This window comes from Saccopteryx bilineata, chromosome 4 (assembly GCF_036850765.1).
Source record: "Saccopteryx bilineata isolate mSacBil1 chromosome 4, mSacBil1_pri_phased_curated, whole genome shotgun sequence".
In the NCBI taxonomy this organism is placed as follows: Eukaryota; Metazoa; Chordata; class Mammalia; order Chiroptera; family Emballonuridae; genus Saccopteryx; species Saccopteryx bilineata.
This window is the reverse complement of record NC_089493.1, coordinates 136,344,914-136,357,510: the sequence shown is the minus strand read 5'-3', so window position 1 is coordinate 136,357,510 and position 12,597 is coordinate 136,344,914. Positions and strand designations below refer to the sequence as shown.

General features: G+C 37.2%; 1 protein-coding gene across 8 annotated transcripts in view; it reads right to left on the bottom strand.

Moving 5' to 3' along the window:
- Window positions 1–12,597, bottom strand: part of RAPGEF6 (Rap guanine nucleotide exchange factor 6) — a 225,462-nt gene that overhangs the window by 153,649 nt on the left and 59,216 nt on the right. For all 8 annotated transcript variants that reach the window (XM_066278439.1, XM_066278445.1, XM_066278443.1 and 5 more), the window contains one exon: window positions 2,369–2,512. In XM_066278439.1, the coding sequence (XP_066134536.1) occupies window positions 2,369–2,512 (144 nt within the window). The remainder of the gene's footprint in view (window positions 1–2,368; window positions 2,513–12,597) is intronic.

Genomic DNA, 12,597 nt, shown 5'->3' with positions numbered 1-12,597 from the left:
TCAGCTGGAGAAGCAGCTAGATTTTGATTTTCCAACTGTGTTAGGATAGGGTGTATTTCTACTTACACCAAAATTCGGGTTACGTCACTGTTATAGGAACAGAACTGTGTCGTAACCCGAGGACCCCCCATAATTAGTGAGATGAATTTTAAGTCAATGAAAATTTCTTAATACTGCATTTTCTAAGTTGCCTGAATATATCTTGTTTAGAAAAAAAAAAAAACCTATTACTTCAAGACTTACCAAATACAAGTAAGATGACCAAAAATTCTCCTCTAACCTAGTCTCATGGTTAATAAAGCAGTTTTATCAAATTTGAATCAACTTAAGTTTCTCCCTCCCATGATCTGCCAACAAATTCCTGAGGGTACTAAATAGGATAACCACTTAAAACTTGCTATCTAAGGCTTCACATACAAAAATGCCACTCTTTATTTTCAGTCACCAAGTGGACAGAATCCCAAGCAGTGTTCTACTGCTCTTTCTGGTCCACTCAGGAAACAAGTGTATCCCCAAAAGGACAACTTTCAGACACCAAGACTTGGGAAGAGAACACACTACAGCTGAGTCTAGAATAAGCAAGTAATCAAAATACACACAAAAATTACACACTTTAACTCATAAAAGAACAAAACAGTACAATTAAAAATACTTTAATTTAGGCCCTGGCTGGTTGGCTCAGCGGTAGAGCGTCGGCCTGGCGTGCGGAGGACCCGGGTTCAATTCCCGGCCAGGGCACATAGGAGAAGCGCCCATTTGCTTCTCTACCCCCACCCCCTCCTTTCTCTCTCTCTCTTCCCCTCCCGCAGCCAAGGCTCCATTGGAGCAAAGATGGCCCGGGCGCTGGTGATGGCTCCTTGGCCTCTGCCCCAGGCGCTAGAGTGGCTCTGGTTGTGGCAGAGCGACGCCCCGGAGGGGCAGAGCATCGCCCCCTGGTGGGCAGAGCGTTGCCCCTGGTGGGCGTGCCGGGTGGATCCCGGTCGGGCGCATGAGGGAGTCTGTCTGTCTCTCCCCGTTTCCAGCTTCAGAAAAATACAAAATACTTTAATTTAGCACTTCTACTACTTAAAATTTTTTCTGAAGAAACTAACATATTGGCATATATAATCACAAAGACACATCACCTTAAATTTTAAAAAATACAGAAAACTAGAGAAATCTAAATGAACTAACCTTGGGAACTAAATAAATAATGGCAATTATTATAATGTAGTAGCATGATATTATTAAGACAATGGTTATATAAACAGGTTGTGAGACTAATCAACTTTTAACTTAGACACATTTAAAATAGACACATATTACTTGTATAATAAAGCAAAAACATGTTAGCTTAAACTAATTAGTAATGGGAAAATTTATTATAAAATAAGAAGTTATTAAATAATAAGAACAAGAAACAAACTTTGTATTATCTGGATGCAGTAAAAAAATTTTGATACTATATCATGATTTTGTTTGTTGTCAGAAAGAAATGTACTAAATCAGTGAAACTAGGCAAATGTGACTAAATCCTTAGAGCTGCCTTAAATTTAACACTTATTCCAGTACAAACAACTCTCTTTATAAATAATCCTCTTTCTTCTTCACATGGATTAAGTAAATTTCTCTTTCTGACAGGCAAAAGAATACACCCCAAGGAATTTTACTGCGATCAATTTCTAGATTGTTTTTATATTTTGGGGGAACATGACTTCTTTGAAAACTGATAAAATACAACTGGATTTATTCTTGTTTAGATTATCCTTACTTCTTGATTCAACTATTTTTCAGTCTAAAATGAAATTATCTACAATTACAAAACTGAAGACTTCTGAAGAAACAGCTTATGTTCCTTCTGGTCTCACACAAGTTAACTATCACATCTGCTTCTTTTTCAGTATTTGCACATGAAATATACCTTTAATACTTGAATTTATGTTTCCGTAGGAACACACATTATGCATATTTGTCCCACACCTCAAGGGTAAAATTGATATTTTTCTTTTGTATGCTTTATAGCATTATCAGAAAAAGCTCCAAATGAGTCTAGCACTTGAGTTCTCAGGATCTAATATATAGTTCATTCAGGCAAGAAAGGGCAAGAAAATGGCAAGAAAATCTACACAAATATGTCCAAAAAGATACAGTAAAAATATTTTTACATTATTTAAATAAAAAAAAAGAAACCTCTCACTGGTAAGAGTATTTCTACTCAATTCAATAAAGTAGAAGTATTTTTAAAAAATTATGTGGTATATATATGATATATTGACCAGCACCAAAGTTTTACACGTAGAGCCCAAACGTTGATTTTACCCAAATATATGTAAAGATACTGTACAGGAAAATTAAGGAAGATCCATGAAATGTCCTTATATATACTCACAGAAAGATAGGTGTTAATGTCCACATCATCAGTAATGGTTTGACGTTCTCCTTTATAGTTAATTTTCCGAAACCTTCGTCGAGACTGTCTGGCAGGAATTTCTCTTTGGAGAATATTATCTTCATTATCTTTGGAATTCTCTACCTGAAACACATGTTCATATTCCTGATTAAATATCCAATTTTTCCATATTACTGACAGTCTATAGAGTCTTAACAAGCTCATAAGGAGGCTTCATTTACTTCTTGCAAGAAACTGCCTCAAGATAACAGTCTGTGTTATGCTTATGAGTTCAGAAAGATTAAAGGTGATGTATTTATAAAGATCTGGAGACCACAGTTTCCTTCCAGGAAATAGTCTTTCTTGCTCACATAAACATATATCCTCTAAGTAAAGTCACTTACCAGAAATGAAGTTAAACTACACCTACACATTCAATTATTATTAACTCCTTGGCTAGTCTAATTACAAACTGCCTGATTATATACATATTTTATTTAGCAAACCATCAAGGATTTTATGTCAGTGAATTTATAAACACTAATGCATTAGTCTTTGTTATCCACCTTAATGTATGACAATAGCCAAGAATAAGGCTGGATTCTTTTAAAAAAGAAGGGAAAACTAACATTTATTGAAGATTTAACATGGGCCAGTATGCATATAGATTATACTATTTAGTTTACACAACAGGCCCAGTAAGCAGGTATTACTATCTCGTTTATAGACAAAGTAAAATCCAAAGATATTAATGACTTTCCAGTCTCAGAACAATGACATTTATTAAAGGTGAGCTGGAATTCAGGTCTGTCTCCAAAACTTATGCTACCAACACAAGACCACATTGCCTGACTAATCACAGACTAAGCCATAATTTTAAAAACTTACTTTTACAAATGTTATGTCCTAAAGCAGGGGTCCCCAAACTTTTTACACAGGGGGCCAGTTCACTGTCCCTCAGACCGTTGGAGGGCCGGACTATAAAAAAAAACTATGAACAAATCCCTATGCACACTGCACATATCTTATTTTAAAGTAAAAAAACAAAACGGGAACAAATACAATACTTAAAATAAAGAACAAGTAAATTTAAATCAACAAACTGACCAGTATTTCAAAGGGAACTATGCTCCTCTCACTGACCACCAATGAAAGAGGTGCCCCTTCCAGAAGTATGGCAGGGGCCAGATAAATGGCCTCAGGGGGCCGCATGCGGCCCGCGGGCCGTAGGTTGGGGACCCCTGTCCTAAAGTATAACTTCACATCCAAAATATAACAAATATTTCAGTCTCCCCACCCCCGGGCTACTTTTCCTACTAATGTCTTATCTTTTGCTAATAAAAAAAATGTCTCAGGGCTCTGGCCAGGCAGTTAAGTTGGTTAATCCATTGTCCTGATATGCCAAGGTTTTGGGTTCAATCCTTGGTCAGGGCACATACAAGAATCAACAAATGAATGCATAGATAAGTGGAACAAAAAACAGATTTTTAAAAATCTATTCTGCTTCCTCTCACTCTCTAAAATGAACGAAAAAAAAAAAAAGTCCTTGTCACCCAAGTATGAAATTTCATCATTTCCATCTCTTGCTTGTCTTTTCAAATCTTATCCTTAATCATTTCTTAGAACTTGTCAATTCTTTTTATGAACGACTCTCACAATGTCCTTTCTTTTATTCCTATTACAACTAGTACTTATTCAAGTCTTAACCACTTCAGACCTCAAATATAGTAATAAGTGATCTTGCTGTTTCAGATATGGGCAGATAAATTAGTGGTTTTCAAAACATCAGGGCGGTTAACTTTTTTTGTGTGTGTGGCAGAGACAGAGAGAGTCAGAGAAAGGGATAGATAGGGACAGAAAGGAAGGGAGAGATGAGAAACATCAATTCTTCATTGTGGTTCCTTAGTTGTTCACTGATTGATTTCTCATATGTGCCTTGACCATGGGGCTACAGCAAACCAAGTGACTCCTTGCTCGAGCCAGCGACCTTGGGCTCAAGCTGGTGAGCCTTGCTCAAACCAGATGAGCCCACGCTCAAGCTGGTAACCTCAAGGTCTCGAACCTGGGTCCTCCACAACCCAGATATACTTTTCTCAGATGATCTATCCACTGTACCATCATCTGGTCAGACAGGGCGGTTAACTCTTTTGCAGACCCAACATGAAATTTCTGTTGGACCAGTGGTTGAAAAACACTGAGATAAATCATAATCATTACCTCAGGCTTCCTGTTCAAAATGCCACAATAAACTTATAATAGTTACCAAATAAAATTTAAACTTTTACATTGGATATTTAAATTATATCTTTATCATTTTATCTTATATGTGTAATCCTGGAAAAACTGCTCTTTCCTCTTCCTCACCAAAAACCCTCTCACATAAAAGCTCTAATGAGATATGCAAAATTCCCTGATGATTTCTCAGAAAGAATTGATGTCTAAGCCGCTCTGTTTTAGATGTGAGAGTTCAAGAGTAGGCAGCCAAACCAATGTGACTATTCACGAGTTGTTATAGGTAACTTATTTCCTCAATTTGTATTATCCTACTCATTGTATCTTCACATGCTGAAGCGCTACTAATCATTTAAGACACACCTCAATTGCCATCTTATCCATAACTATCAGAGATATACTTTTCTCAGACTGTGACTGGTTTATTGTGTGTACACAACCTGAACTTCTCATACACAAGACACGCTCCCTATATTCTTCAGACCTTTGCATATGCTCTTACTTCTGCCTAAAAATTTGTTCCTCCTGTGCCAACATCTTAGCATACTTCATGACCCACTTCAAACAATCCCTCCTCTGTCCCAGGAAGGGGCTACTTATTCTATAGCACTTAGTACATTAACCATAATTAGATAAGCCTAACTCACTAACAAGCTCCCTAAGACAGGATCAGCATTATAGTATATACCTTTGTTCACTTAACATTCAAGAAATGTGCCATAATAATGGGCATTACATTAACTTCTATTAAATTATCTCTCCCTAAATAAGTTAGGTCCTCGGAAATATGTATAAGTTTTTCAACAAATATACCGGCAGGCAGAATAAGTAATGGAAAATTACTCTTCTGAAAGGTAAAATCCAGAAGAGACAGGGAATTGATTTCTAGCCCAACAATTATAAAATTTTGTGTAGATATCAAATACATGCTTCTTTCTTGTAATTCAATTTCCTTTCTAAAAATTGATGGGACAATCATAGTATTTCCTGAACCACTACACTTGGCCATGTACCAGAAACTGTTATATCACTTAAGACTCACAATGACACTACTACAAGCAAGCTTGTTATAAAAGATGTTAGAGTCGCTTAAACGCAAGTAAGGTCTCAAAACCCAAGTCTAATAAAAAAGTTCAAGTCCTTCACATTGCCCTACTCCAAAGGACAACCTAGATCATCAGGGGTACCCAAACTACGGCCCGCGAGCCGCATGCAGGCCCCCGCCGCACTTCCGGAAGGGGTACCTCTTTCATTGGTGGTCAGTGAGAGGAGCACAGGATGCATCAGCATCCTGTTCTGGAGTACTGTATGTGGCAGTGCCGCAAAGTGCTGCATCGCTCACGTACAGTACTACTTCCGGTGATGTGGGACGCACGGGTCATGGCTCCGGAAACGCATCATATCACTTGTTACGGCTAGCAGAGACAAATATGGAACCGGACATTGACCATCTCATTAGCCAAAAGCAGGCCCATAGTTCCCACTGAAATACTGGTCAGTTTGTTGATTTAAATTTACTTGTTCTTTATTTTAAATATTGTATTTGTTCCCATTTTGTTTTTTTACTTTAAAATAAGGTATGTGCAGTGTGCATAGGGATTTGCTCATAGTTTTTATTTTATAGTCCGGCCCTCCAACGGTCTGAGGGACAGTGAACTGGCCCCCTGTGTAAAACATTTGGGGACCCCTGAACTAGATTATCTACTTCAGGTGAAATCCCAGTATCATGATTCATAGATATTTTAATATCTACCATTCATTAAGCAAAAGCAGAGATTTAAACAATAAAGTTTAAAAAAAATAAGTATAGTAGTAAATAATCTAGGAAGGGAGTTTCTAAACTTCAATTTCGGCAAAAGTATCAAATGAAAAACCTAATAATATATAAAGGTTTAAGTGCCTTTTAAAAAGCTCCCTTTAAATACAAGAAAAATATGAGACTTTAAAAAAATAAAACTTTGCCAAGGCATACTGAAATGGCAACAAAGTAAAAAAGCCAAAGACCAAGAATGAAGTGAAACCAAGAATACCAGGAGGCAGGCTACTAATAGTGTCTGATACACCAGACAATTTCTCAGCTCAGAAACTAGACTTTCCACTTTGAGGGTTGTAGGAAGCAAGAGAGACAGAAATACCGAAACCCTCACTGTAAAGGCTGAACACAGCACAGGCCCAGTCTGCAGGGGACAGGAAGAAAATGTGCATGGTGCTGAGAGCAGAGGGGTAAGAAAGCAGCCAACAAAAACCATTTCCTCTGAGAATTCAAAACATCAGCCATCCCTCACTCATGCCTGTTGTTTGAATTCATAACACCTTAGCACATAAATAAATTTAAAGTAGTTGTTAAGAACTGATAATGCACATATGTAACTGGGAAGAACTCTAAAATCTCTTTGCAAGAATGTAACTTTAACCCAAACATCAAAAAATTCCCACACCTAAAGTTCAAGACATAAAACCGCATGTACAAACATACCAAAAAAAAAAAAAACCACAAAAAACCACCCTAGTTACAACAAAACCCAATCACATGAGCAAATAAGACATAATGAGCAATAACAGAAAAAGGACAGCAGAATCACACTTAAAAGCATTCTAATATATTGGAAGTATCAGATAACATAAAGCTGTAATTTTAAAAATACTTTCAAACAAAAAGAAACTGAAAAATGAATCGAGACTATAAATAGCAACTAAGATGGTGAGGATTGAGCAGGAGAAAAAAAAATTCCTTCAAGTGCTCTTTTGCCCTACTGCCAGGCTAGCAAGCACTGAGTTTAACAAGAGGAACAAGACTATGAAGTGATATCCTAAGACACAAAGGAGCACAGTATGCAGCACAAAGCCAGGAAGATATGGAAATAAGAAATAGTAAATATAGAGGTTTGGCTGAAATGATTAAACATATATCTAAATAAATTTCAAGAAGGTAATAACAGAAAGAGGAGTAAGACGTATTCCAAAAATAAAATGTCTTATTTTTTCTGTATTTTTCCGAAGTTAGAAGCAGGGAGGCAGTCAGACAGACTCCCGCATGCGCCCGACCGGGATCCACCGGCATGCCCACCAGGGGGCGATGCTCTGCCCATCTGGGGCGTTGCTCTGTTGTGGCCAGAACCATTCTAAAGTCTGAGGTGGAGGCCATGGAGTAATCCTTGGCGCTCAGGCCAACTTTGCTCCAATGGATCCTTGGCTGCAGGAGGGGAAAAGACAGAGAGAAAGGAGAGGGGGAAGGATGGAGAAGCAGATGGGTGCTTCTCCTGTGTGCCCTGACTGGGAATCGAACTTGGGACTTCCATACACTGGGCCAACACTCTACCGCTGAGGCAACTAACTGGTCAAGGCAAAAATGACTTTCTATTAAAAATAAACAAACAGCCCAAATCAGCCCCAAAAATCCAAAGCAGAATAATTAGCAACTACAACTATAAATTCACACAATAAATATAAACAAAGACTTTTAATGAGGCCAGAGGGGAAATACAGATCCTCTATAAAGGAAGGGCAGTTAATCACTGACATCTCAAAAACAATGGATTTCAGCAAATACAATGTATTGTGTGCTGAAGAAAAAATACCGGTTTCCTAAAATTGCATTCAAGACAAAAACATCCTCAAGGAGGGAAAATAAAGATATTTTCAGGCAAAAAAAAAAAAAAAAGGCCAGCTGAGATGTTTATCAAAAAAATGCCTTTATAAAGAAAATTGTAAAGAGTGTACCTCAGACATAACATGTATGTACACATAAGATACAAAGAAAAATTAAAAGAAAAACATTAATTCATTATTAAATATTTGCATAAATACTGTACGCAAATAATGATTGCATAAAATACAATAAGGCAAAATTTATGGGAAAAATAAGCAGAACTAAAATAGTGGACAATTGCAATTAAATTTGAATACAGTCACCAGTATTAAACTTTTATAAGTTCGCTACTAAATTGGGTTTTTTAAGTAAGCATATAAAAATAGCTAGAATTATAAGAAAAAGAATAGACCAAACACAATATCTAAGGGAGTACACTGTGAGAGAAAGGGTACTTACAACAAAAGAAAGCAAAAATAAGAGACCCCCCCCCCAAAAGGAACAAACACAAAGCATATAATGTGGTAAAAGTTCAACCAACTCATTTACAATCATGATGAATGTAGTAAACAGAAGTCCTTCCAGGTTAAAAAACAAACAAAACACAAAACCAATCATACCAAATGCAGAGAAAAGGTCTTGTCCTCACGTATCAAGACTCACAGCATCCGGATACAAAATTACAACAAAAATAGTACCAGAAGCCCTTGCCAACTGGCTCAGTGGTAGAGCGTCAGCCCAGAGTGTGGAAGTCCCAGGTTCAATTCCCGGTCAGGGCACAAAGCTGAAGCGCCCATCTGCTTCTCTACCCTTCCCCCTCTTCTTTCTCTCTATCTCCCTCTTCTCTTCCTGCAGCCAAGGCTCCTGGAGCAAAGTTGGCCCAGGTGCTGAGGATGGATCCATGGCCTCCACCTCAGGTGTTAGAATGGCTCCATTTGCAACAGAGCAACAGCCCAGATGTGCAGAGCACCATCCCCTTGTGGACTTTCGAGGGGGATTCCAGATCCTGGTTGGGAGGATGCGGGAGTCTGTCTCTCTGCCTCCCACTTCTCATTTCAGAAGGAAAAAAAAAAAAAAAGTACCAGAAATTAAAATCACAGACTAACAGATCAGTAAGAAATAATGAATGCAAGAATACTAAATTTGTCAAATTGGGCCCAGAAATGCAAAAAAAAAAAAAAAAAGTAATAACACAGAACACAAACAGCTCAAGTCAAGTTTTCACTGGGAATGCAAGGATAGTTTAATATTCAAGTATCTATTCATGTAAGTTATATTAAGAAATTAAAGAAGTCCTGCACATGGCTCAGTTGGTTAGAGCACCATCTGGAAGCGCAGAGGTTGCCAGTTCAATCCCTGGTCAGGGCACACACAGATCGACGCTCCTGCCTCTCTGTCTGACTCCCTCTCCCTCTTTTTCTAAATCAATAAATGAAAGAGAGAGATTAAAGGAGAAAAAGGCATAAATTAATGTAACTTTGGACAGAAGCCAATAGTTTTTTGGTATTTCTTTGCTTTCTGACACAAGAAATCCCAATCAAATAATTACCTACTGCACATGTGATGTAAGCCATTATTTCATGGAGGCTTGTACCCTTTCAGTGGGGGAATGGCATCGTGTTTCTCCATGTATAAGTAGCTCCAATGTATAAGATGCATCTTAATTTTGGGGCCCGAAATTTTGAAAAAAAATTACAGAAAGTTATTGAACTCAAGTATTATGAATGAAAAAATTCATACAACTCCTCATCACTGTCAAAACTCCCATCCATTAGCTTGTCCTCATCTGTGTCTGATGACAAATCTCGGTCCATACACTGCCTCGTCCTCAGTTCCATCTATGGTATTTGAAATGCCACAACCATTCTATAAGATGCACCCAATTTTTAGACCCCATGGGGGAATATGGTATTTCCTGAACCATAATCTGGGTTCTTTAACTACTAGGAATAATTAAAACTACTTGGTTGTCATGTCTTCTCAACTTTTGCAATGAAAAGCCCAGGGCACACATTTTTTCATAAAGTGGGAAATATTTTTAAGGAAAAAACCAAAAAGGTCATATGTTGATGTTGACATTTCCTATTCAAATTCTGGACTAGATTTTTTATTTAATACATTTGATTTTGTATAACTCTTCTATGTTAGAAAAAAAATTTGATTCCTAATCACAATAATCTATTTTCATTTTAATAGGTGGATGAAGCCAATTAATATTAATGTTATGACTAATACTTATTTCAATTTATGATAATTTTATAATTATATGTATTTGCTATATTTCTTTGAAATGTGCATTATTTGCTTTTAAATTAAAAAAAAGTCTTGTTTTCTTTGGTACTTAGGAAGACCTGTATTTTTGTTTTTCACTTCAACCTTTTCAAACACCCTTTGTGTATTTTTTCTCATGCAATTTTTGAGCTATAATTCACATACCATAAAATTCACAAAGTTGTACAACTACCCATTGTCTAGCTACAGAACACTTTCATTAACCCCCCCACCAAAACTCCTACATCCATTAACATCTATTTTTTGTCTCCAGGGATTTCCCCATTCTGGATGTTTCATATAATTGGGACCATACTATTAGTGGCTTTTGGTGTCTGGCTTCTTTAATTTAAATAATGTTTTCATAGTTAAACAATGTTGTAGTATATATCAATACTCGATTCCTTTTCATTACAGAATAATTTTCCATCATGCGGACATATAACATTTTGTTTATTCATTTATCAAGTTGAGGGGCATTTTGTTTCCACTTTTTAGCTATTATGAATAATGTTATGAACTGTAGAGGAGATTTTATATGGACATGTTTCAATTCTCCTAGGAGTGAAACTGATGGGTTACATGGTAACTTTTTAACTGTTTGAGGAACTCTCAAACTGTTTTCTAAAGTAGCTGCACCACGTATTTCCAACAACAACATGTGGGCTTTAATTTCTCTATACCAGTGATTTTCAACCTTTTTCATCTCATAGCACACATAAACTAATTACTAAAATTCTGCAGCACACCCCAAAATATATTTGCCAGTATGATAAAAAAAATGTTATTAATTTTGATTGATTTACACCAAAAATAATAAAAAGCCTGACCTGTGGTGGCACAGTGGATAAAGCATCAACCTGGAACACTAAGGTCACTGGTTCAAAATCCTGGGCCTGCCCAGTCAAGGCACATATGGGAGTTGATGCTTCCTGCTCCTCTCACCTTTCTCTCTCTCTTCTCTAAAATAAATAAAGTTAAAAAAAAAATCAAGGTGTTTTTCTAAAAAAAAAAAAAAAGAAAATCAGGTGCCTATACTTGTATGTAAGGATTTGTGGTACCAAGAATTAGCCAATCAGACACAACCTTATTATGTGATGTGACCAGTAAGAAGCAACTCTATATTATATTTATGGTTCAAGACAAGGCATTCACAACAACGGTTATTGTTGTATTGGGTGCTGTCATTTTTCTACCTGACAATCAGAGGGAAAAGAGGACAGTGCCCCTGACTAAACAAGTACTGCATGTTTTAAAAATTCTTGTGGCACACCAGCTGAAAACTGCTCTTCTCTACCACTGCCAGTGCCTGTTACTGTCTCCTTATTTTCTTATTAACCCTTTTACTATCTGTTGGGAAAGACAGTCTTCCTCGGGCCTTCTGTTGCTTCTACACATTTTGCCGGGTTTGTCAAAAAAACAAAGTCTTAACCATTCATTCACTTAGCTGTTTCTCACAATTGTACTTGTAGAAAGCAATTCTGAAGGACAATGTTTCCTGCTAAAACAACAGCAGGCTTGCTTACTCTAACACCAATATATTCCCCAAGGTCAGTGTTTCTTAGCTGCAATCCAAACCTACTATATGTTTGGCATCCACCTGAACCATCCAGCATTGCTTCCATGGGACTTAGGTAGCAAGGGGAACAGAAATACGCTAATCATTATTCTGCTTGTTATACCATGAGTCATAACGTTTTTGTTTCTGGCTCAAGAAACTTGTGCCATAAACAGCTTGTAAATACAGTAAAATCAAGTCCCAGACCGCATATTATTTAATTTAGCAGCTTTTACCAGTATTTCTACTCTCTCACCTGCTGTTTATGCAATAGACAAATAACAATCAATTTCACTCTTCCTTTCTGTCCCTTTTTGGTTGTATTATTTCTACAGTGTGTCCGTAAAGTCATGGACTTTTGATCAGTCACAGGAAAGCAACAGAAGACAATAGAAATGTGAAATCTGCACCTAATAAAAGGAAAACTCTCCCAGTTTCTGTAGGATGATGTGGCAGCATGTGCACATGCGCAGATGATGACGTAACACCGTGTATACAGTGAAGCAGCCCACGGCCATGCCAGTCGAGATGTGGAAGGTACAGAGGAAAGTTCAGTGTGTTCTGTGCCTCGCTAAATTC